General features: G+C 38.5%; 2 protein-coding genes, 1 long non-coding RNA gene and 1 other non-coding gene across 7 annotated transcripts in view; 3 read left to right on the top strand and 1 right to left on the bottom strand.

Annotated features, from left to right (window-relative positions):
- Positions 1 to 7,735, top strand: part of LOC127994174 (alpha-mannosidase 2) — a 53,053-nt gene extending 45,318 nt beyond the window's left edge. Inside the window, exons 21-22 of the mRNA XM_052591780.1 lie at positions 2,235 to 2,348; positions 5,207 to 7,735. Coding sequence (XP_052447740.1) covers positions 2,235 to 2,348; positions 5,207 to 5,359 — 267 coding nt within the window. The 3' untranslated portion in view covers positions 5,360 to 7,735. The remainder of the gene's footprint in view (positions 1 to 2,234; positions 2,349 to 5,206) is intronic.
- Positions 7,736 to 8,282: 547 nt separating this feature from the next.
- Positions 8,283 to 18,619, bottom strand: LOC127994226 (uncharacterized). 2 transcript variants are annotated; one of them, XR_008167229.1, is made up of 3 exons: positions 18,125 to 18,619; positions 15,247 to 15,350; positions 8,283 to 8,396 (listed from the first exon to the last, which is right to left on the bottom strand). It is a non-coding gene; the product is annotated as an uncharacterized LOC127994226 (long non-coding RNA). The 2 variants fall into 2 exon arrangements; XR_008167223.1 differs by lacking the exon at positions 8,283 to 8,396 and adding an exon at positions 12,056 to 12,864.
- On the top strand, positions 17,211 to 17,281 carry trnag-ccc (transfer RNA glycine (anticodon CCC)). Its single transcript has one exon. It is a non-coding gene; the product is annotated as a tRNA-Gly (tRNA).
- LOC127994190 (cytotoxic granule associated RNA binding protein TIA1-like) lies at positions 17,483 to 25,790 on the top strand. 3 transcript variants are annotated; one of them, XM_052591781.1, is made up of 12 exons: positions 17,483 to 17,728; positions 18,632 to 18,728; positions 18,957 to 19,055; positions 20,481 to 20,535; positions 20,683 to 20,770; positions 21,172 to 21,247; positions 21,379 to 21,487; positions 22,013 to 22,108; positions 22,257 to 22,341; positions 22,424 to 22,562; positions 22,649 to 22,797; positions 25,053 to 25,790. In XM_052591781.1, the coding sequence occupies exons 1-12, from the start codon at positions 17,700 to 17,702 to the stop codon at positions 25,189 to 25,191; spliced, it is 1,161 nt and encodes a 386-aa protein (XP_052447741.1). In that variant the 5' UTR covers positions 17,483 to 17,699; the 3' UTR covers positions 25,192 to 25,790. The 3 variants fall into 3 exon arrangements, with proteins under 3 accessions (XP_052447741.1, XP_052447744.1, XP_052447743.1); XM_052591784.1 differs by lacking the exon at positions 25,053 to 25,790 and adding an exon at positions 24,043 to 24,338 and having other exon boundaries at positions 17,485 to 17,728; XM_052591783.1 differs by having other exon boundaries at positions 17,486 to 17,728; positions 22,652 to 22,797.
- The last annotated feature ends 414 nt before the right edge of the window (positions 25,791 to 26,204 follow it).

Below are 26,204 nucleotides of genomic sequence, written 5' to 3'. Positions count from 1 at the left end.
AAAAAAAAATGTTTTTCAAGCATGGAGGACGTTGATTATATTTCTTTTTTTTTTGCACAGCCTAAAATGTACCTCAGCTGTGAGAGCATTGTTGACTGTGCAGAGTGATTTACTATTTCTGTTGTTAAGCTAGTGCTCTGGGTTTACAGTGATGAGAGATTCTGCTGGGCAGAGGTGTATGGATAAATATTTTACTGTTTCACTGTTCATGAAAGGGGCAAGTATGGATTCAAGTGCATATTTTATTATGAATAATGACAGAAAATATTTAATAGAAGTGCTGCCTTAAAAATTAATTTCTTCTCACTTCTTCTCACATATATGGAGAAAGACAGTGTATTGGGGAAACCTTAAATTACACACTTAAAAAAAAATTAATAATATATATATATATATATATATATATATATATATATAGCCACAAGATTTAAAGTTGCATCCTATCATTTTAGAGTATTAAGAAGTTTTATGTGTAAAGATTTGAATAATAATTTTTAACAAATTTGAATTATAAATAAAAAATGCACACACATGTGAAATGAAATATCAGTCTTCTAGGAAAAGCTGTATAATTCTAAATGCAGTGGGTGGCTCCCTCATGAAATCACAGGACAAGATGTGTCATGCATTCGACCCAGTTACCAATAATGTAACAACAGCAATAATAATACAATGGGCCGCAGTTAGTAATCAAACATAGTACATCCAGAATCATTGGGTGTCAGTATAATGTGCAAAACAAATGGGTGAAGAAGAGCCAATGAAGTGTACATTTATGGTGCGTTACCAAACTGGGTAAATCACCCTCTGAATGGCGCTTTGGAGTGAAAACAATCATGGCCGCCATATTGAAGGGTTGTTCCAAATGAAGGGCTCAAAACTGGCCACATTAAATGAAAGATTTCGAAGGGTACAACTTTCGGGTCCCCATGATCCTTTGCACGGGGAAGTTGTTTGGCGTCACAGCGTTCGACTTCACCGATAAATGTATGCATAGAATTTTTCTATATTACTGTAATATTTATATGAGTTAGATTGGGTATATGATTATGGTCAAAACGTCATTGTACTTTAACAAAACTACTTTACAGAAGTGTGTTCCAAAAAAATAGTTTTTTTTTTCTACTACACCCTTCATTCCGTCGAAGATCTCATTCCAGAGGGTAAACCCTTTGAAGGGATTAGGGCATAGGGATGAGCCCTTCCGAATGGAATGCAGGAGCTTAGACAGATTGTAACTTTCAGCTTTCAAAAAATTATTTTCCAATTCTTTCAACTGATGTTTTGACACTGTAATGTAACTATGATGTAAGATGTCAGTAGAATGGCTTGTAAACGAGAATTAAATTACATTTACCTCATTATTCAAAAAATAAAATGATATTCTATAGAGGAGAATTTTACTAATTATATGCACTATATTCATGTTTTACTTCGCCTGTTTATTTTGTCATGAAAACAGATGTTTAAATGTTTCAACAAAGAATTGGACTAGAAGCATTTTTTTTTTTTTCAATTTGAGATAAAACAAACTTTTATGAATTTATTGATAATTAAATAAAGTTTAGTTTCAGTTTTCTGCCAAATGAAAAATTTTACTTAGGTTTGGTGTTTCTGTAAAAAAATAATTTCGGTACATCACTAGTTTTAATCCAGTATTACCAGTCATGTTATGACCATTGGAAGTTTGTAAGAAGCAGTAACTGTGTAACAATAAACGCAATAATACCAGAAACGCATTTTAACGCATAGATTAATGCATAGATCTCTATACAACTTCTAGATAGAAATCTAGCTTTGCCCAACTACAGCTCAACTAATACACATTTCTGTATGGAAGATCTATATGTGTGCTTCATAAAAAAAATAAAAATAAGGGGAGCCCACCATATGCCTTTCCTCATCAATCCATTCATTGTAAGTGCTGTAAATGGAATCATTGTTTGATTTTACAAACCAAAATTATTTTCAGCGCAGAATCGGCAGCCTCTCCCATTCTATCAGTAAAGCTCAAGTTATTTTGAACCAGCAAGACTGCTTTAAGTTCCCTGTTTTCTGAAGTCTTGAGGAGAGACTCTTTCCATGGTGCTGTGATGGGAGAGACTCTCACTGTGGTGCTGAGCTGCAGCTGATGAGTTAAAGGCAGCGCTCCATAATTGGCTCAGTGTGTGTGTGTGGAGAAGAATCGGTGTTGTGTTTATGCGGCCTGAGGCTCTGTCTCGCTTCTCTCGCAGGAGGAAGGGGGAGGTCCATCCGAGCAAGCTGCTTTGATACTCCACAGAAAAGGCTTTGACTGTGGCTTCTCCAATCGGAACACTGGTCTACTGTGTACCACCACACGTGGCAAGGTAAAGCGGATCACGCGGCTTCCCACACACAGTCACACAACACTCATTTAAAGACTGCTACTTTTTGGCCTGAGTTTTGGCTCATATTTAAAATAATAATCATAAATAAATAAAGATTGTATATTTGCTCCCAAAAGGATAGTTCATGCAAAAATTCTAATCTATTTTAAACACAGAACCCATATTCCATAGAACACAAATGGGAGAACTTACTGGTCTTTTTTTCTATCCAATTAAAATAAGGCACTGGAGCATTCAAGCTTCAAAAAGGTACCATAAAAGTCATATAAATGCATTAGTCTGAAGTCATGCAGTAGTTTTGGATTCCTCTCTAGTGAGCTGTTAAAGGGATAGTTCACCAAAAATTACTCCCTCTCATGCTATTCAAGATGTAGGTGACTTTTTTTTCTTCAGTAGAGCAGTAAAGAAGTTTTTGTTGATTGATAAAATGCAATCCGATGGATACTGTCATTTTGGGAGGAAAAAAAAGAATTTTACAATTTAAAATTAATTTAACATTATTTACAACATAATTTCCTATAATTCATAGCCCAAGGCAAACGGGAGTAAAGAGCCAGCACTACTGAAATACTAAGTCACATTTTGTCTTTTTTAGTTTAATTTTTTTTTTTTTTTTTGCCACTGAGTTTGGGATCTTTTTGGTGCTTTTGTATCCTTTTTGAAGTTTGTTTGAATTTAAATGTTTTTGTTATTCCAATCATATTTCAGAATTGTCAGTTTTATAATAATGATTTAAAGGTGAAGTGTGTAAATTCTAAACAAAATGTAAAAAAAACTAGCAAATCCAAAAATCAATTTATAGAGCACTTTTTTTAAAAAAACAAATTGTTTAACAAAGTGCTGTGCAAGCATAATCAAAAGTAAAACAATTTTACACATAAGAAAAATAACACCAAATACATAAACAGCTCCAGGACCAATAGAACCAGGACAGGATACACGGGGGCAGGTCAGGTCAGGAACTCGAACACAAGACTAGACAGGACACAGGTCCACAAAAACACAAAATTAAACTCAAGACGAGGAAAAACATAAACCAATATAAGGTTAAGTAACAAAATAAGAAAATTACCAATTTAACCAACTTAAAGAATAAATCAACAAAACTAAGAATCAAGACTAGAAAAACCTACTAAATATTACAAATAAACACAAAAGCAAGAATACTACTAATACTACTAAAACAAGGAGCAAGACAAGAACAAAGAACTACAAGGACTAGACAAGGGCACAAGACCAACCAGACAGGGAGACAGGGAGACATGGGGACATATTCGGGCACATATTCGGGCACATATTCGGGCACATCCACAGACAGAGGAGGTGAGAATGGCCACAGACCAGCAAACACAAAAGGGTAAGGTGCACTATAAATAGGGAGGAAAATACATGAGGGACAGGTGAGCACAATTAGACCAACTAGGCTAACAAGAGGGTGTGGTAAAGAGGAAACAAGGAGGAGGGGCTAAAGGAGCGAATGGCCTTGTTAGTTATTTTCTTGGCCATGTGCTGACAGACACTAGACACAAGAAACAAGAACATAAAGCAAAGTGACAGTGCAAAACCCTGACAGTATGACCCTTTTAAAATCATTTCAAGACAAAAAAGACTTGACTTGATAATTGCCTCAACTGAAAAAAGGGAGATAAAGTTGTGTATCGTTTGCATAACAATGATATGAGACACCACATTACCTAAAGATGGACCCTAATGGAAGATGTAATGAAAATAAGATCGGACCAAGAATGGAACCCTGAGGGATACCACAGAGAGAGATGCAGAGGATGACATAAAATCCCCAAGACGGGCTGAAAAACTTCTGTCAAATAAATAAGATCTAAACCACTCCATCACAGTTCTCCTAACTCCAACACAATGCTCCAGCCGAGAAATCAGAGTGTTATGGTCTACTAAGTCAGTAGCTAGTAACAATTTATTATAAACTTTCAGCAGGGCTGTTTCTGTGTTGTGGAGTGATTTAAAACCAGACTGAAATACTTCCTTGTAACCCATGAAAAGATTTTTCAGAAAATTCAGAAAATTTCTCTTTGAGCCAATACAATAATGTGATGCCTACGCATTCAGAATTAAATGACGTAAGCACATACCAAAATTACTCAAACTTAAACTAAAAATTTACTTCAGATTATTAATAAATACTACAATAGTATATTTTAAACAATTACTAAAATAACAGTTTTAGAAAAAAAGATGTTACTAATAAGTTGATTAATTGGATGCATTGCACTACGGTGGTTAAACAGCTAATTACACTTATGTATAGGAAACGCACCCTTAGTCAGATAATCAGAACAAACAAAGTCTTAATGCCATAGAGCAGGGATGAGCAAACTTAGTCCTTGAGGACATTGTCTTGCAGAGTTTAGCTCAAACCCTTATCAAACACACCTGAACAAGTGAATGAATATCTTCAGGATTACTAGAAAGCTACATGCAGGCGAGCTTTATCAGGTTCGGAGCTAAACTCTGCAAGACTGTGGCTCTCCAGGACAAGGTTTGTCCATTCCTGTCACAGAGTCACAGTACTACACTCTACAGTCAGAAATAAACCAACTTAATAGTTGCTCTGTATATTAAAATGAGACAGAAGACACATAATAAAGGATACGTTACCTTTAAGATGTTTATAAAAATGATCTATTTACAGAAAGAGTTCCATAAGAAAAGTTTCCACTCAGTTCTATGAGACTGTCAGATATGCTAACCTTCTCACCTCTTACAAGTCTAAGCCATGACTCAGAGCATACTTGAACATGTTGTTGTGTTGGAAGTCCTCTAATCAACATACTGTGTTTGCTGTGTGTGTGTTTGTCTAGATCCACTTAGAGAAGCTCCTGACAGATCTGAAGGTGAAAAGCATCACTCCTGTATCGCTGTCTCTGATGCACACATACAGTAGTGATGCTGACCCGCAGGAGATCAGCCTTAACCCCATGGAAATCAGGACTTACCGCCTGCAGTTGAGCTGAATTGAGTTGCAGTTACTTCTGCTCACGTCCTCCGTGTTTTACACTCGAGAGCCATGATGTTGTTGTCCACAGCCAAGGACTCAGTAAGCGATTGCCAACAGAAAGCTTGAGCTTCACAGCAAGGCACAATATGAACTCTTCAAGAATTCCCAACCAGTTCTCTCAGGTTATTTAACATAACGTGACGATTCTTCTGTTTGATTCACTGCTGAGAGTTGACATTTTGCACTGGGAACATACAAGTTGTACACTTCGAAAGTGGGGAAGGTGCAAGAAACGCTCTTCTCACTGTTACATGATGAAGGGAAAAGCTCCTGTTTGATCAGAGTGCTTGTGCCCTGTTCATTTTATCCTCACAATTCCAAGATGAAAGTTAATTTATAGATTGTAAAACTTACCTGAAAGTTATTTTGTTGCAAAACCCAAAGTTTATACTCACAAATGTGCCTTAGTCTGTTTAGGTGTAATGGATGTGATAAGCAATTTTAGACCGTTTTTATTTCGTGATCTTCAAACAACCACAAAAATTCCTTTATGAAAAGTTATTTTTGAATGCAGATGATCTAAATTGGCAGCGTTTTCTGTTTTCTTTAAGTGTCCCTTGCAAACGACTGCAAGTTATATTTATCACATTCATTGAAATAGGTAATTTAATGCAACTTGAAATGTAGACGATGAAGCCTCAAATTTTGTCTTTATCTTTCTTCTGTGATGTTTATTTTTTATTTTTTTAGATACTATATATTTGTCATCTTTTTTTTTCTGAAGGATTGTAAATAGCTTCCGTAGCAACTTAAATTCACCAAAGGTGGGTGTCTTGCAACAATGTGCTAAAGAATGTGTATGGAAGATTTGAGAAGAGATGATAATTATCAAAGAAATTGTTTTATTTAATATATTAGGATATATAAATATAAACATGCATATATTTTTATCAATATAAATTTAGTTGAAAGGGGTGATGAATCATACAATGGTGTCATGGTTACTATGGATTATAAACCTTACGTGATTGTGTTGAAGTTTATAAATTAAAATGATCTTAGAAGCTAGATATAATACTCAATCATACTATGCAAATGTAGATTTTTGTGCAACAATGATCTATTTTTTTAAACCGGCAGGTAACACGGGCCCTGTAGGGTTTATCGTAAATCAAACACTTCCTGTAGTCAGAAACTGTGTGGCAGTAATTCTCCCAGTTTTACCTGGAAAAGTTCTTGAGGCTTTTTCTGGTATGTTGAAGATTTGCAGCTCATCATGACGCGATATGAATGTTTTCCTCAAATTCATTTTCCTTCTTTCTGTGATGTTTATTCTCGAAGGGAAACCATTTCCTGTGTCGTTTGAGGTGTTTTCTGTTTGAATCTGCTTTCAGGCTGTCGAGAGACTTGGTTGCTTGTCTTGAGCGTGATGAAGGATGATCATTTGTTGACTTGCTACTGTGATTTTTTTTCATGTTAATTGGGTTGATTCTGCATGTTTTTCTTTCTCTTTTATGAAAATATTCACTGGTGTCTTGTTCTGTTGGTCAGTCAGAAGTGCTTTGATCACTGTATTCTAGCTGCTTAATTCACACTTTTATGACCAAATTGGTCTGTGACTGTAAATAATCAGGATAATGAGAGCAGGACGATGCTTTCCAACCCTGCGAGAACATTCCTCTTTTTAATCTTGAAAAGTGTGGTGACTATCTGAAGAGTATGCATCTTTTTACCAATGTTGCCAATTACAATTTTAGCCAACTAATATCTGTGTGTCATTTGATAGGAATGTTACAAAAAAAAAAAAAAAGTAAAAAATGTGGCTTTTTCTTTTGTTTGCCTTTTAAGAACTATTTCGTATTGCTTTATAGACTCATCATATCTCATTGTTACATGGCCACGCATCAGGTTTTATGTTCTTTTTGACATTTTCAACACGTTTCTTCATTGTCTTCTCGTCCTCTTCCTTTCTTTTTTTCCAGCTTTATCCATCTGCACACATGGTACAGCAGCAAAGTTCCTTGATTATTACGCCGGTATAGTTCCTAGCCATATCAGCCTAGAAAATCACAACTTTTCATTTTCCGTCGGTCTTAGTACACAGTGTAACTACAGAAGGGTCCAGTTTTAAATAGGCAAAATATTGAAACTCTTTGGTCATTTTTGAGCGAGATGCTAATGGTCTAATCAGATTCAATGATCTATGCTAAGCTAAGCTAAAAGTACTACCACCAGACCCAGAGATTGGCTGAATGGATTTGAAAATGGTAAAACTCAACTGTTTAACTCTAGGGGAATTGGAAAATGAGCCTTTTTTTGTGTGTTTCTTTAATGTTTTATGTGTGATATATGTATTTTTTGCATTCCCTGATGAATAAAAAGTCTATAAGAACTTTTGTTAACTTGTAAATATCTTTACTGTGACTTCTGATCCATTAACTGCGTCTTTGCTGAATAAAAGTATTAATTTCTTTGACAAATTTAATCTTACTAACTTTCCACTGTTTAAAAGTATTACGTTTTCTACATTGATAATTGATAATAAGCACTAAATAAGCATATTCAAATTATTTCTGTTGGATCATGACACTGAAACCTGGAGTAAGGATGCTGAAAATTCAGATTAGTCATCATAGGAGTAAAATACATTTTAAAAGAAGAAAACAGTTCTTCAACATTGTAATGCTATTCCATTTGTTTTTGATCAAATAAATGCAGCTTTGGTGAGCATAAGAGACTTCTTTCAAAATGATTGTATTTCCTTGGTGCCACTGCTAGTACTTTTCTGTAATTGTACCAGATGCATTTTTTAAAGAGAAGCCAATAACTATGGTGTCTTTTCTGTAGTATTGGTGCGGGGTGTGATGGGTTCAGGGCAGCCTCCTCCAGCTCTGGCTTTGGTGGTTTTTATTCTGCAGAATGAGTAGTGAGTTGATCTGGGAAAAGAGTGTGCTAACCGACCAATGATCTGCTCGCTCTGTGCACGTACACACACATCAACACATGTGTGAACTCATCCTCTCTCTGTGCTTCTCCAGAAGCCTTCTATCACCCTGTAAAGGAGATAATAACAGGGTGAAACTTCAGGTCCTATTGATCATATAGAGGCTTGAATTAAGATTCTGTTCTCGACTCGTCTGATTTCATAGTGTCAGAGTTTAATGCTTTCGCACCAGATGAATGTTTAAAGCCACAACAACGTGCTTCAGCAGTTTGTTTGAATTCAGATCTACTTTCCTTTCTGATGCCTCGTGAGCTCTCTATTATCATGTCACCTCAGTGTTGGGCACAATATAACTTGGACTGAATTTACATAAACCTCATGGATTATTCAGATGGATAAGGTGAAATAATAATAACAAAACACAACTGTATTCTTTCTTTCTTTTGTTTGTTTGTGTAGATAAGCCACGATGCAATGAAATGGTCTGACAAAAGAAAACTGCCTTCCCTGTACTGATGTATTTCCTATTAAATACATATCACAATATTCTACCATCAAATAGCCAATGATGTTTCATTTAAGTCAGAACCTGTCCACTGTTCAGGATAATATACTAAAAATATACTTTTACTTTTTACAGTATAATAGTATGCATTAGTGTTTGAAAGTTTAGGGTCAGTAACGCTTACATTTTTTTTTTTTAAAGAAATCCAGCAAGAATGCATTAAATTGCAAACAAAAGTGACAATAAAGACACTGACGAAGTTATAAAAGATTTCGATTTATGTTAACTTTCCATTTTTTCAAAGAATCCTGAAAACAAACGTATCACGGATTCCACAAAAATATTATCAGACACAACTGTTTTAAACTGATAATAAGAAATGTTACTTGAGCAGCAAATCAGCATGTTAAAAATGATTTCTGAAGGATCGTGTGACACTGAAGAGCTAAAAATTCAGCTTTTCCATCACAGGAATAAATTCAAAATGTGATAAAATAGAAAACAGTTATTTTTAATTTGTTTTATTTCATAATATTACTTTTAAATGTAGCCTTGGTGAGCATAAGAGTCTACATTTTATAAAACTACATTTTACAACCAAACACATTGTGCACAGTATCCCACAATGCAATGCACTTGACTTTGCAGTTCAGATGCATAAAGATGACCTTAAAACTCTCAGAAAAGGACATGTTGTCTCCCAACTAATGTTTGCTGACTTTAGGAACATAAATCCCTTTTAATAGAAGGAAATGATTCTAAACTAGTTTTGGAATCAAAAGATGTCTGGAGTTCAAAAGAGTATTCTTCGTTGTGATGTGAGGCGTGTTTTAATATTTGGGCTGTGTTCACTTTGTACCTCAAGTACCTCAGTGATCCTCACAGCACTGATGTCTCCTGCTTCAGGTTTTTCTGCAGTATTATCCAGGCAGTGTTCCTCAGAGCTTCCTGCGGCAAATCTGTGCCAAACCCTGAACCACACTGTACCGCATCCTCCATCTGTCTTCATGCACTACACACAGAGATCTGCTTTACTTTCAATAAATGATGGTGGCTCCAGAAAGTAGGTGTGGATGTGTTACTTTTTGCAGATCCTTTTAATAAATGTATGAAATCAGTTTTCCTGTAGAGCAACCACAGGTGTAGTTCATCATATTGATTACAAACATTCCCCAATTCTTTTGACTATTGTTTTATAATTTAAAAATGAATAAACTTAATTTTATGTGACCAAATACTTTTTGGAAGCCACTGTATATAGACATTTTCGATATGATTCTGTCAGGGTTTGCAAGGGAGGAACTCCGGTGCAGACAGGGATCGGGTTACACACAGGATTTATTAATACAAAAGGGGAAAACAAAACCCACGAGGGGGAAAACAAGGACTAGGGCAGATACAAAAAAAAAATAACTAAACAGGACTAATTAGACAAGATAAACAAAGACTCAAAACTAGAGAACACTAACTACAAGTAAACACTCACGGTTATACAGGACACAATATCTCAAAGGGGTTACCAGGGAATAATCACAGGTGAGGAACACAATGAACCGACGTAAGACAGAGCACACTAGGAAAGCTAAATAGGGGAACAATTAAGACACGACAGGTGGCACAGATAGCAATCACGACACGACTAGGTTAACAAGGGGGGCGGGGCAAGGGAACGAGACAACACAAGCACATGGCCCAAAGACAAGGCCATGTGCTTGTACACAAAACATGGGTCTGTCATGATCCTGCCTCAAGACTAGGAAAAATCAAGGACACGAGGTCAGAATCATGACAGAACCCCTCCCTTAAGGAGCGGCTTCCAGACGCTCCTCAAGGGAACATCAAACACGGGACATGACAGACTGGGACACAGACACAAACCAACAAGACATGACAAATAACAACAAAGGCAAACATGAGTACACAACGGCAGGGTTGGGGTGACAAATCAAAAAAAACAAACAGGGAAGGGGAGGGGGCGGGACCACAAAGTTCATGGGGGACAGACTAGGGCGGGTGGGTGGGGTACGAATCTTAGGAGGACAGGACGAAGGCTGACGACGGGGGGTACGGGCAGGTCTGGGTGGTGAGGGGCGGGGAGGGGTCTCGGGACAACTGACAGGGGACATGACAGGAGCAGACAAGGGACGAGGGGCAACACTTATGGGACGCGGGGCAACACTTACGGGACGCGGGGAGACGACAGCTGGACACGGGGGGGCAACATCTACTGGACACGGGGGGACAACATCTACTGGACACGGGACACCTACGGGACACGGGGCAACATCAACAGGACACATGACTACATCAGCAGGACACGGGCAACACTCACGGGACACGACATCTACGGGACACGGGGAGACAACGGCAGGACACTCGGGATTTCTGGGGACAGGGTCTGGGGACAAGACAGGACTGACGGGGACTTCTAGGATCCGGACAAGACTAGACAAATAATCTGAAAAGGCTTTAGCAGCTAGGATAATTGGCATCTCCTTACGAGATGAGACAGCCTGTACTAGAGTCCTTGCTGCAGAGTCGGCCGCGGCACTCTCCTCCGCTCTCACGACTGCAGACTTGCATACAGCTCTCTTCTTTGCCGGCCCGGGCACGCCAGCGTTTACCGCTGCTGGCTCGGGCACGCTCAGCGCTCACCGCTGCTGGCTCGGGCACGCTCAGCGCTCACCGCTGCTGGCTCGGGCACGCTCAGCGCTCACCGCTGCTGGCTCGGGCACGCTCAGCGCTCACCGCTGCTGGCTCGGGCACGCTCAGCGCTCACCGCTGCTGGCTCAGGCACGCTCAGCGCTCACCGCTGCTGGCTCGGGCACGCTCAGCGCTCACCGCTGCTGGCTCGGGCACGCCAACGCTCACCGCTGCTGGCACGGGTACGCTCACCGCTGCAGGAGGCGACAGAGTCGTAGGACCGGGAGACCCCTTCTTCCTCCTCTTCCTTCTAGGCCGCGGTGCAGAGGTCACCGCTGGGACAGAGACGGGTTGGGGAAGTTCGGTCTCGGGCAGGGCAGACTCTGACGCCGACGCCTCCGAGGCTGACTCCCACGACATTCGTCTCCCTCGCTTCATGGGGAGACTGCAGGCTGTGGAAGGCGCCTCAGGGCTCTGGGGGGGACTTGCCTGATCCCCCAGAGTTGCCACGGCCAGGACACGACCCTCTGGGATCGTTGGCAGGTGGGTAGGTGGAGGGGACCTCTGTGGCTCCTCCTCTCGACCGCTTGCTCCGTAGCGACCTCCCCTGGTCCCCCGGAACACCACTAGGCGAGAGCCCTCAAAACCATCCCGCTTGCTGGCTGATGACATCCAGCATTGCCTCCTGTCTGCTGAGTTCCTTGGAGGTCGGTTCATTCTGTCAGGGTTTGCAAGGGAGGAACTCAGGTGCAGACAGGGATCGGGTTACACACAGGACTTATTAATACAAAAGGGGAAAACAAAACCCACGAGGGGGAAAACAAGGACTAGGGCAGATACAAAAAAAATAACTAAACAGGACTAATTAGACAAGATAAACAAAGACTCAAAACTAGAGAACACTAACTACAAGTAAACACTCACGGTTATACAGGACACAATATCTCAAAGGGGTTACCAGGGAATAATCACAGGTGAGGAACACAATGAACCGACGTAAGACAGAGCACACTAGGAAAGCTAAATAGGGGAACAATTAAGACACGACAGGTGGCACAGATAGCAATCACGACACGACTAGGTTAACAAGGGGGGCGGGGCAAGGGAACGAGACAACACAAGCACATGACCCAAAGACAAGGCCATGTGCTTGTACACAAAACATGGGTCTGTCATGATCCTGCCTCAAGACTAGGGAAAAATCAAGGACACGAGGTCAGAATCATGACAGATTCTAGTCTCATGTAGACTTGACATGTCCTTCTTTTTGCTTAAAGCACTAATGTTGTTTTAGCAAGGTTATAAGTCTGCACTGAGCAGAGTTGGACTGTCCAGTTTTCTTCATTTCAGCACAGTGGCTGTTCATCAAAATGGAGTAGTATATGTGCTCCAACTCCCACAGCCAGGATGCTTCCTGCAATGCCGTTTCCTGCATACACAGAAAAATAATTCAATTCAAAATTAAAAAAGACCAGAATCCAAATCTTCAGTACTTATCCTGCTTGATCTGTCCGCTGCTTTTGACACGGTTAACCACCAGATCCTCTTATCAACCCTACTGGCAAATGGCATCTCAGGAACCACACTTCAATGGTTTAAGTCTTAACTATCAGATAGGTCCTTTAAAGTATCTTGGAGAGGTGAGGTGTCCAAGTCTCAACATCTAACTACTGGGTTGCCTCAGGGTTCAGTTCTTGGACCACTTCTCTTCTCTGTCTACATGGCATCATTAGGTCCTGTCATTCAGAAACATGGCTTTTCATACCACTGCTATGCTGATAACACTCAACTGTACCTCTCATTCCATCCTGATGATCCGACGGTAGCTATTCGCATCTCAGCTTGTCTAACAGACAATTCTTCCTGGATGATGGACCATCACCTTCAACTCAACCTTGCCAAGACAGAACTGCTTGTGATTCCAGCAAACCCATTGTTCCATCACAATTTCTCCATTTCTTTCTCAGAGCACATTGCTAAAACTGTCCGATTCTGCAGATTTGCTTTATTCAACATCAAAAAGATCAAGCACTTCTTTCGGAACATGCTGCACAACTCTTTGCTCAAGCTCTTGTTCTGTCCAGGCTGGACTATTGCAATGCCCTCTTGGCAGGTCTTCCAGCTAATTCTATCAAACCTTTACAATTAATTCAGAACACGGCAGCAAGATAAATTTTTAATGAGCCAAAAAGAATACACTTCACACCTCTGTTTATCAATTTGCACTGGCTTCCAATAGCTGCTCGCATAAAATTCAAGGCATTGATGTTTGCCTACAAAACTACCAATGGCTCTGCACCCATTCTGCAAGCGAACGTCGCTTGATTGTGCCATCCCAAAGAAGCACAAAGTCACTTTTACGGACTTTTAAATTAAATGTTCCCTCCTGGTGGAATGACCTTCCCAACTCAATCCGAGCAGCTGAGTCCTTAGCCATCTTCAAGAATCAGCTTAAAACACATCTCTTCCATCTTTATTTGACCCTCTAACTGTAACACTCAATATTCTAATTATATTCTTTTAAAAAAATCTAACTACCTTTCTAATCTTTTCTATTTTATTTTCATTAATTATGCAATTGTATGTGTGTGTGTGTGTATGTGTAAAGACCTCTAACTAGCTTGCTCTATTCTTTTTTTTATTCCATCTGTTTTCTTTATATGATATTATTTAAAAGCCCATGCTACGTGTACTGTCTTAACCTAACTAAGATTTGTTATAGCACTTATATATCATTGCTCTTTTTGTTGTTTTTGATTGCTTCCACTGTCTTCATCTGTAAGTCGCTTTGGATAAAAGCGTCTGCTAAATTAATAAATGTAAATGTAAAATAATTTAATTTATCAAATGATTAAAGATTATGTAGAACCCTTCTGGGTATGAATTATGAGTAGAAATAATACACTAAAAATGAAAATTATATTCTGTTCTGTTATTCTCATCCTCAAAATGATGTTGTTTATCTCATAAAATGTCATGCTGATTTTTGTTCAAGTAATTTATAATTTTGAATATTATTAATATTTATTAACATGCAATTCTTAAATACATCTATGCATATTATCTTCTATGATGAAGGTTGAGTGCAATGCATTGTGGGATACTGTGGACAACGAGCATTGTTGTAAACTGCACATTTTGGCAAATGTTGGAGGCCGTACAGATATTTCATGTATACATTGCAGTATACTCTACCATTATTATTTTATTTCTTGTTTCTTGTGTTGAGGGGGTTTATGGAAGCCAGTTTCTGCCACTGAATGAAAAATAAAACAATGTAATTGCGAATTGTTTGATATAAAATCGCAATTCTGACTTTTTGCAAGTTCATATCTTGCCATTCTGACTTTATAACACACAATTGCGAATTATTAAGTCAAAATCGCAATTTATTAAGTCAAAATTTACGAGTTATACAGTCAGAATTGCAAAATATAAAGTCACAATTCTGAGGTTTTTTTCCGCAAGTGTGGAAACAGTCTTCCATACATAGTCAAAAATACTATGGGGATAAAACATTAAAAACTTAAGGAAGCAAAAGAAAAACAACCTCAAGTTGTTTGGTTTAATATTTTATTATTATTTCTGAGAAAAAATATTTTAAAACAAAAATATTAAAACAAAAACTACTTCACTGCATACATATAAGATTAAACACTTGAACACTCATGTTTGTCAATGACCCTTGATCTTGTTCTAAACCCCAACTAACTTTCAGATTTTTATTCATTCATTTGTTTGGACCATTCCTTTCAACCATTGTAAGAATGTGTTAAATGTATTTCTTTCAACGCTCTGCTATCTTACGCACCTGAGAACTATCCTGTCTTCGGGGCATGTGAAGCTTCAGAAGGGTCTGAAGGCAGAGATTTGGCATCCTCTCCCAGAATCATCAATCCTAACCCACAGTCAATCCTGAGGCCAACAGAAAATGATGTTACTTTGGGATTTGAACCTACAGTTCCACCTATAAGCTGCTTACATAACGTAAAACCTGCGGAAAGCATCTCACAAACACTTCACACACCAGTTGTCACGTTGAAGCTTATCTCTCAGCAACATAAGCTGTTTGATCACTTCAGAGAGCTGAGTGCCATTGTTTTGCACACAGTAGCTGAGAAGGCACTGCTGTAGTATCTGGTTAACGCCATGCTCCTGTGCCTCCACAGAGACCTGCCAATCAAATACAGCTTGCAATTCAGTGAATCATACAGCACTTCCTTTCTGATTAAGTTGACCTAGCCGTCAAACCTGCACTGAATTGTCATTAGGAAGTTTGAGACCACCTAAAAAATACTTTGATAAATGATAACTTTTTGTAGGGTTGTTATCTCATAATTATGACTTAGTAACTCATAATTTCAAATGTGGTTAATTTCCTAATTAAAGAGATTTAGTGTGTAATAATTTCAACTTTTTGTTATAATTATGATAGTAGAATATAATAATAATAATTATTATTATTTTAATATAATTTCTGGTTACAATTTTGACTTTTATGTCATAATCATGATTTACTATGGCATGATTTTTTCTTCTTATGTGGTGAAAATGGGCTCCCATACATATTATGAAATAAAATAATAATAATATGAATAATATCTGTTAACATCTAAACTGAACTTAATATTCTAATTTATTTGAACATTTTAAGAGAATATTCTAAAATGAATTCTTCATAGATAAAAACTTATTTTATAGTATTGTAGTTACTAAAACATCTTTGTACTGGTAAATATAAACCCAGGGATAAATATAGATATCTGATTGTTTTGCAATAATGTTTGACCCAACACTGTCTCAGACATTTTGAGCAGATCTATATATGAAAGAAAACATATAGGTTAAACAAGGACTGATATATGGGTACATCTGCAATTACACTGAGTAAAAAAAAACTTGGACATCATCTGTCACTTTTCCATTAACAAAATGAACCAAAAAGTAGCATGGTAATATGTTTTTGCAAATGTATGTACCATAATATCCTCAAAAGTACTTTGTAGTGTTCCCATGGTATGTGAATGCTGTAATTATTCACTGTTATGGTCTATATAAAGGTACCACAGCATTAACATCTAATACGTTCTTCTGAGGACTGAAGTCAACACACGGCTCACTCTGTGACTCTCTCAATATGAATTCTGTAACCAATTGTTACAGATGATTCATTTGTAAAAGCAGAAACTATTAATGTTCAGGCCCCGGGGAGATCAACATGTTTGCCTTCACCTCCAGACGCTGAAGACAAAAAAAAGAGAATCAGAGCGCTTCAGGCGAGCGTTTTTCATCAATAGAGGTGTGTCTCCACCTTGTGGCTGGAGAGAGTAATAAACTCATCACAACTCGTCATGCGGTATTTAATGCATATATTTAACGAAGCCTTATTTCTAAGACAATTCAACCCGGATGAACAATGAAGAAGGATGTTTAATACCTTGTATCAAATAAGAAATTGCCTTCCAAGATCATACTCTTCCAGCTCTTTGCACTCTTGTGCTTGATTGTATTTTTCAATGAAACCTTTGTTTCAAAATGGTTTCTGTAAAATACGACTAATGTCACTAAAATCCATACATTTTAATGGATGGATATATCACTGTTTCGCAAGACAACAAAATGACTTTTTATCTCATAATTTAGACTTTATTTTACTGTCGGCTCAGTGTTTTGTAAGTAAATCTCCACGCGGACTTTTTTTAATTGTTAATCACAAAGAGGTCATGTTATCTATGTAGAATCTTGGTAACCCGCATGCGCAAGGTCTCGCGAACAGCGCCGCTGGTGTAGTGGTATCATGCAAGATTCCCATTCTTGCGACCCGGGTTCGATTCCCGGGCGGCGCACATGATTTTTTGTCGGTGAATCAAAAAAAATTTTATTACATTGCTTTAACTGTATAACCTTCATTATATTTTCAACACTAAGAAGAATACGCATACATCTCTGTTTATTGTACTGTACAGCGCTCAGGCGCGTTTTTAAAGCTTGCTTTCTGCGCGCTTTGTAGTTCTCATGCGCATGCGCGCTTGCATTTCCGGTCCGGTTCCTCCGCCATCTTATGTCGCCTTTCCATTGTTCATAACTGGAGTCAGCCGAGGCGGCATTTCACATTTACTCTCATTATAACAGGCTTGGCTGAGAACAGAGAGGGTAGCAACACTGGAAAGAGCAAGGCACCGGCGTTACTCAAGACCATCTCAAAATCTACACCAGAGGACTGTTTTCTCTCAGGGATCGGTGTCTTAATTCGATCGGAAGAATATGATGGACGACGAGCAGCCCAAGACCCTGTACGTATATCGGCATTAACAGGCACCTTCACCTCATGTGAAGCCGTTCTGTTTAAAAACACTTTCCGGTTTTCACTTCGCTGAAGTCCTCATAGTTGATAACATTCTTGAGAGTGTGAGGCTAAAGAGAACCACAACCACAGAAACAGACGTGTTCAATTCGTGCCTCGAACAAAAGCTCTGAATGCTGGAATAAACGATTTACACTATATCTGGGGCCCGAGACCGTTGAGTTAGACACGGGACAGTCGTGCGGTCTCCAAGCATTTCGCATTACCCCCTTGTGCTAGTTATTGAGTTGATTTCGATGATTGCAGCAGGCCCGGAAAGGCCACAGCAGGACACTCACTCCGCTGTGTGTGTGTGTTTGAGTGTGTGAAGTTGCCTTGTACTTACCGAGAGCTCATTGTCATTACAGCATTGCTAGACAAAGAGTCTGTCTAGTGTGTTCACTGAAGTGTTATAACGCTTTACGTCTGTATATACAACACGCTTATGCAACTGACACGCAGCCATGGTCCAGCCATGGTTGTAACGTTATAAACGGTGAATTATTTTGTTGTTTGACGCTCACGTGCCTTGCGCGCTCTCGCGTGCACGGTTTTGTCATCCCTTTGTTTCGAACCCGTATGCACGATAATAAGCAGCTCATTGCCGGATGACTAATGAGGTTTTTTAAGGTCATGTAACGGCCAGTGGCTCCTCATGCCCACCTAATTCTTTTGTAATGTAAATGAGTTGGATCATTGTAACTCAGGTGAATTTGGCACAGATTGCGCTTGCAAGGACCCCTATAATTAGTGTATCAAATCATGCATTCAAATAAATGTTTCTTGTATTCACCATGTCACTCATTGTCTTTTGCTTATCCATTATTTGTTTATTATTATTATTTTGCTCCAGGTATGTAGGAAACCTGTCCCGGGACGTGACCGAGGCCCTTATAGTGCAGCTCTTTGGTCAGATTGGCCCCTGCAAGAGCTGTAAAATGATTTTGGATGTGAGTATATCATTTGCCAATGCAGAAAATTGCACGCTAGTGCCATCTTTCAGATTTTTAATTTATACTATACATTTTTAGCTAGATTTTTTTTTTTTCTCTCCTGGAGTGTTTTCTCTCCTTTGAGACGCATGAAGATGCTTTGCCTTTAAAACTCAATTTGCAATAAAAATTATGAAGCGTTCACGATACATGTTGCTTTTGTCTGATCGACTCCTTTGCCTTCAGACGGCAGGTAACGATCCATACTGCTTTGTGGAGTTCTTCGAGCATAGGCACGCAGCGGCCTCAATCGCAGCCATGAATGGGCGTAAAATAATGGGTAAGGTAAGCTATCGTATCTACAGGGTGAGTTGGGCTGGGACGGGAGGGCGGGACAGGTCCGATGTTCTGCAAACTTGTTGCGACGTAGCTTTGACCCGCTTGAGTCAGAGGTCGACATTTGCCTGTATACTGGATGTGCAGTTTGAACTGAGAGGGAGGTTTTGACTTTTTCATGTTCTGGCCATGCAACTTTCATCGTTTAATAAAAATCAATACAATTATGATTAGTGAACGTGGAGCATAATTAATCTCCGCAAGCATGACTCTGTTTGTCTCTTTGTGAGAGACTTCAGAACAAATGAGTGTAACCGCACGCATGAAGAAACACACTGAGGTCAAAATTCAAAGTGTTTAGTTTATTCATAACATGATATAGTTAAGTAAAATACCATGACAAGTGAGCCCTTTTGCTAAATATTCTGACGACGCAAAAAAGCATTCAAAAAACCTAAAGGATGCATGCATTACGTGAAGTCTAGTGCACGTGCGCTAAAGCCACTAAAAGTCAAGCCTGCAATCATTATTCGAAAAAGCTTAACAGCTAAAGCTAACACTTCAGTTCAATAAACTAGAAGTTATTTAAGAGACTTATGTTTTAGCCTGTTTTTGTACTATTTCCACAACACAAAAATAATCCCAAACAGCCACAGCATTGTTTTTAATCACTGAGCAACATGACAATGTTTCGTTCCTGAATGAATCAATCATTTAAATGATTCGGTTCAATTGCAATTACTCGCTTATTAACAGTGACTCGGTGCCACCTACTGGTGGTTTTAATTTGACTTTTAAAGTACCTTTTTATTATTTACATTTCCAATATCAGTATTCAATGTTTAATATTTAATATATCAAAACATTTTGCATTTGTAAAAATAGGACTTTGTAAAGGTAAATAAAAATCTGCAGATTTAAGAATGTAAAAGCTGATATAACACTGAAAATATTGCTTCAGAATAAATTGCTTAAGCCACTAAAAATCTTGGTGATGCAACGCTTTTGTGGAGAGATTTTGCATGGAATATTGTCTGCTGATATAAAAAAAAGTTCACTGTGTATCTTCGTAATAAATGTAATTTATTACAGCGATGATATTTTGTTTTCTTTTTACATTAAACACATGAAATATTACTGATGTAATGTGCATTTCCACTACAGGTTTAGATCTTAAATTTCATATAAGGTGGTATTAAAAAGGTCTTAAATTTAACTTGTTCATGTTTGTAGTAAGTCTAATTCATACAAGTTTTCATTTGGACAGTGGAGTGGGAATTTAGTCTCCCTCTTCTTTTCTGTACATTCAGACCTCCATTGTGTTCAGGAAAGTGGTTTATTAATAGATAAATAGAGCAGCAACTTGTCCATGTCTTTATCATTTCTAATCTTTCCCTCAATCTTTTTCTTCCTCTATCCCTCTCTCTCTCCCAGGAGGTAAAGGTCAACTGGGCTACATCACCAAGCAGCCAGAAAAAAGACACAAGCAGTGAGTTCCATCTTCAGTTAATTCAAAGAATTTCTACAGTGCAGTGAGCTCATAGAAAAGCACCAACACAATGTCCTTGTACCGTACATGATTACTCACAATAAAGGTGATTCTGAATCCATGTAACTCGTGTTTGGTGGGCTTTAGATCACTTCCATGTCTTTGTTGGAGACCTCAGCCCAGAAATCACCACTGATGACGTCAGAGCTGCCTTCGCTCCCTTTGGAAGGATATCGTAAGTGAAATGACATGATGAATTTAGAGTAAAGAAAACTCCAGTGAGTTGCATTCAACTACTACTTTGAGTCATTCAGTCTGTTTAAACCCCAGTAACGTGTAAGGTCATGTAAAACGCTTGTCACCTTTTTACCAAGGAGAGGTCATTCATGAATAATGCAGACACACATCAGCACACATGTGCTTCTGCCTTACTTTCAGTTTGCATGTATAGCTGAATTGTCATTTGATTAAATATGACCATGACTGAGTATTTGTCTAGGGTTATTTAAAATCTCATGTAAACAGTTTTCTGGCAATGTCCAGATTTTCAGTTTTTCAGTGAGTAGGGTTTTTTTTTGCACATTGCAGTTCAAGCTGTCTGTTGTCAACCTGCCCAACTTTTTCTCTCTTTCTCAGAGATGCACGTGTGGTCAAAGACATGGCGACGGGGAAGTCTAAAGGCTATGGTTTTGTTTCTTTCTTCAACAAATGGGTGAGTCATGATCCAACATCAGGAAATGCAGGGTGGGGGAGCATCTGCATTTTAATGCAAATGGCAGAAGCTTCTGTCGTGGCCATGTGCTGATGTTCTTGTTCTTGTTGTGCTGATGTTCTTGTTGGCAGGATGCAGAGAATGCCATTCAGCAAATGGGAGGTCAGTGGTTGGGAGGCAGGCAGATCAGGACTAACTGGGCTACAAGAAAACCCCCAGCACCTAAAGTCACCTATGAAAGTGAGCATCCATATGCTTTACAAGAATTCTCCACTTTTTTTAATTTATTTTTTTTAAATCAAGAGCAAACCTCTCTGTGCAGTCTACTCCGTGTTAAAAGTGTTGATTCTGAAAATACTGTCATTTACTGACCTTTATTCCAAACCTTTGTAGGTTAATCACTCAATGTATTTCTGGAAGTTTTGCAGAAAATCTATTCTTCATAATAGTAACTCAGATTGTTGAGTTCCATGAATAAGCAAAGCATTCTAAAACGCTGGATTGTTTTCCTTCTAGCTTTCTTTTTTGTTTTATAAATCTGGCACATCAAGACTGGTCACACAGGTTTAACGTTAATGATAGGACTTGCAGGAACATGTTTGGCATTATTATGTCAATCCTGGTGCAGTGTGTCTTGATACAAGTGACAGTCGACACCTTACAGAAAAAGTTTTGGAAAATCAATCAATGAAGTCAACGTTTAAATTGTGTATGAACCCTAAAACGAACCCAGACTAATCAGCATTTCATGACTCAATTTCACAGCGAACACCAAGCACTTGTCGTTTGATGAGGTAGTGAACCAGTCCAGCCCCAGCAACTGCACGGTTTATTGTGGCGGAGTCTCTACAGGCCTTACAGGTTCATGTTTGCTCCAGGCTAAAACATTACACCTTTGATTTATGCTTTTGAGAAGCTGAACCTGGACTTTTTTTCTTGTACTGTCTGTGTAACCCTTTTGAATTCAGTTCATTCACTTGTGCAATGTGCTCCTGTCATTCTGCTGTAGAACAACTCATGAGACAGACCTTTTCCCCTTTTGGCCAAATAATGGAAGTCCGAGTGTTCCCAGACAAAGGCTACTCGTTTGTGAGGTTCGTTGATGTCGTTCGATTGAAATGTGGTGGTTACAGGTCTTAACGGTGGAGGCTGGTGTAACGCTCTTCATCTCTGCAGGTTCAACTCTCATGAAAGTGCAGCTCATGCGATAGTGTCTGTGAATGGCACGTCCGTAGAAGGTCACATGGTGAAATGTTACTGGGGTAAAGAGACTACAGAGATGGTGAGCCCTATTCAGCAGGTGCAGGTACCTCAGGTGAGCAGTAGTATGTTTCCATTCCACCTTTTATTCTTATCTTTTAAATTTTTTGATAACTCATGGGCATATTCTGATTTTTATAGCAGAACAAAGTTAGTTTTGCTGCACAACCATACGGCCAGTGGGGACAGTGGTACGGCAACGCACAACAAATTAGTCAGTATGTCCCTAATGGCTGGCAGGTACCCACTTACAACGTGTACGGACAGGCCTGGAACCAGCAGGGCTTCAAGTAAGTCCACAGGTCAACTTGGCCTCTGTTTTGCTGAATTTCAAAAGGGTACTTTCTTGGTGTCTGATTCGTTGGGTTTATTACAGGGTTTCCGCAGGCCCTTTAATAGTGTTACATATAGTTTTATCAAATTTAAGGCCATAATAATTCTTAAGTGGGACAAGAAAGTCTTAAATTTGAGGACTGAAAGAGAAGAATTGCGATAAGGCTGAACGTGAGTGCTGAACTGCTTTGTTTACTGCAGTTACTGTAGAAACGCTGTAGTCTGCAGTTCCAAAAGCGCCTCCTGCTGGCAGAGGATGAATTGGCATTTTCAAGAAGCCTGTCCGCTATTTTTGTTCAGACCAATATGAAAATTAACCCATGTTTTTATGCTGCAAAGACGCAAGATTTTAAATATGAACTAGTGGATTATTCATTATAAAAATCTAAACAATTAAGATCTATTTAGACCTTATGTAATGTAGTAATGTATTTGTATATTAATTGATACTTTTGGCTCGCATTCATTTTTTTAAAAATGGTTTAAAGGCTGAAAAGTGAAGTTTAGTTTTTGTGAAACTCCGCATCTGAACTGTAAACCATACCTGTAACAATTCAATGTTTCCGTAGACATTGCCCAACCCTGCTTATATGATTATTTTATTTGTGCTTATGGAGCATTAAAATCATAAATATTTTTTTTTTTTTAGATTAAAAGTTTTGGTAACTCTTCACAAAAAGGTCTCATTTGTTAACAATGCAGTAACTGGTAACACTTTACAATAAGCTTTCTTTTTTTATCTAAATGAACTATATTAACATTAACTTATGTTGTGATATTAAGTTAAAAATTACATAAACATTATATATATTATAATGTAAAGTTAATCTGTTAACATTACTTACTATACTGAGAACTAACATGAACACTAACATTTTTATTAACATTAACAAAGATTAATAAATGCTGTAAAAATATATTGTTCTATTGTTAATATTACTGATTAATGCTTTACAATAAGTCCTTAATAAAAACTTTTTTGTAACAATGTATGAACCAACAAAAAACATAGTTATATTATTTCACAGTACATTAATGTCAACAGATAAAACTTACAATTTTAATTTGTGTTTGTAAATACACTGAGATGAATAATTGCTATATAAATATGGTTCATGTTAACAACTGAAACCATATTGTAAAGTGTAACTGAAGTTTTATGTATCTCTCTCTCTCTCTGTGTCTGCTTTACACTCTTGAAGTTATAGCGGAACACTTTCATTGCTGTAACCCTTAAAACCAGACTGCCAGAGGGTTTCTGTAAATGCATGTGTCCACTGTGCACTGTTTTCCTTATTCCTTTCACTGGTGGCTTGGGTTCGTCTTCGCTGCGTGCAGCTATATTTTTGTGTTCTTGTTTGTTCTGATGTAGTAATTTTCACAAATAAAGAGAAATTGCTAAAAACATAACATGAATTTAAATGTAATTATTTCAGGGTTTTCAAGACAATAGTCCTAACACTGTAAATATAAAAGTCCCACTTCTGACACTAAAACTGCCTATAATTAAAAGAAAAAAAAGTTGAACATTTGATAGCCACTGGAAATATTTCCCGTAGTTGTGCTCCGCTCAAGTACTTATTTGACCAAAAATGGTTCATGTTTGTAGTATAAAAACAAAAGATACAAATCTTTCAAACACAAAACTACTTATTAAAAATACTTTTCCAAAATCGTGGGAACCTTTTCGTTTGACCACACAGAATGTGTATTTTAATCCTCATTTATTATGTAGTATCACAGAGCTAAAGTATTAACCAATAAGTGTCCTTAAAGAATCATTATTTTCTACAGCGCATGTGAATCTGAAACTAGTGGGTACCACACAATAACCCTTAGGGCCTTCTGCACCGAGGGAACCCTTTTCACAGTACCAGAACTAATTGTGGAATACACACTTTTTGGCGTTCTCGCTTCGCTCTTACTCCGGAGCAGAGTCTAACCAGCGCAACTGTTACGATCCGTGACACAAATAGACATTGAATGTGCAAAGCAGTGGTAAATGGTTCAAATTAGGGGTTTATTAGACGCCACTATACAAGTTAGTGGAGAATGCGTGTCGACTCTGTAGTCAACATTTCCACTCGTACAGTTTCTTAAATTGGGAAACTTGTGTGATTGCTGTCAGTGCTTATGATGAAATAAAAACACTAGCTGTTTATCTCCTTAAACATCTTCTCGTCCACCAGCTAACAGTTCCTTTGTCTTGTAGTCACATACAGGCTGGTGCTGGGTGGCCCGGTGTGAGTGCCGTGAGTAACGGAGGCATGGTGGAGCCTGCGCAGGGAGTCAACGGGACCGTGCTAGCCAACCAGTCCAGCATGGGCACTGCAGGATACCACACACACTGATGGAGCGACGGACAACTCTAGCACTCCACTGCGGCCGCAGCAGGGATCTACACACCACCCCCACCCCTTTCTCAAACACCCATCAAGATGCCTGGCCTGGGGAGGGGGTGTGCCATTTTTTTTCCTGACCCTCCCCACCCTCAATGTGTTATTTTCCTTGAATTTAAGACTTTAAGGCAGATCCTGCTCGTCATCGCGGGGTCTCGAGTTGCCCTACACTGGGATGAAACGACACACCCAGAAACACAAACGTATTCAGACACGTTAACACACATAAATCCACGAGTCTTCGGCCTGGTGTCCGACCGACTTCATCCAAGAGGACTATGCCATTTTTTAAGTCCAAGTACTATAAATCAATAAAATCAACAATGACTGCAACCTTTCCATTTTTGCTTTTTTTTTTTTTTTGGTTTGTTTAGAGCGTTTTCAGCTGCTGATTTTGTAATATATGAAGCTTTGCCTTTTTCTTTTCTTTTTTGGACTTGCCATTTTAAAAGCAACATTTTGTTGAGCGGAGTGATGACACCAATGAATCGTGTGAAATGTCAACTTTTTTTGTGTTTATAAAATGAATAAAATGGATGTCAGTTGTTGTATTTTTTTTTAGACATTCAATTTCTCAAACTGAACCAATTGCAGGGATGACTGCCACATTTTATTCCTTAAAGGCAGGTGAATATTGCACAATATTAATACGTTTTCACAAGATTTGATGATTTGATGCAAATTTTAGATATTTTAAATTGTTTTGCATTCCACTTTTTTTGAGGGCTTATAAGTACAGTATACCATTCTGTATATAAATAACCATACAACTGTTGGGACGCTATATAAAGATAATTCAGATGTTGATCATGAATGCTTTTGCTTGTTTTTTTTTGTTTTGTTTTTTTTGTAGGTAGGTAGGTGGGAGGGACGGTGGGTGGGAAGAGGTTTTGGGCTTCATCGCAAATATCCTTCAGCATTAGTGACTCTGTTAAAGCTGATCCATGCTGGTTGTAAGGATTCTT

This window comes from Carassius gibelio, chromosome A5 (genome assembly GCF_023724105.1).
Source record: "Carassius gibelio isolate Cgi1373 ecotype wild population from Czech Republic chromosome A5, carGib1.2-hapl.c, whole genome shotgun sequence".
In the NCBI taxonomy this organism is placed as follows: Eukaryota; Metazoa; Chordata; class Actinopteri; order Cypriniformes; family Cyprinidae; genus Carassius; species Carassius gibelio.
This window is presented reverse-complemented; position numbering and strand designations above follow the sequence as displayed.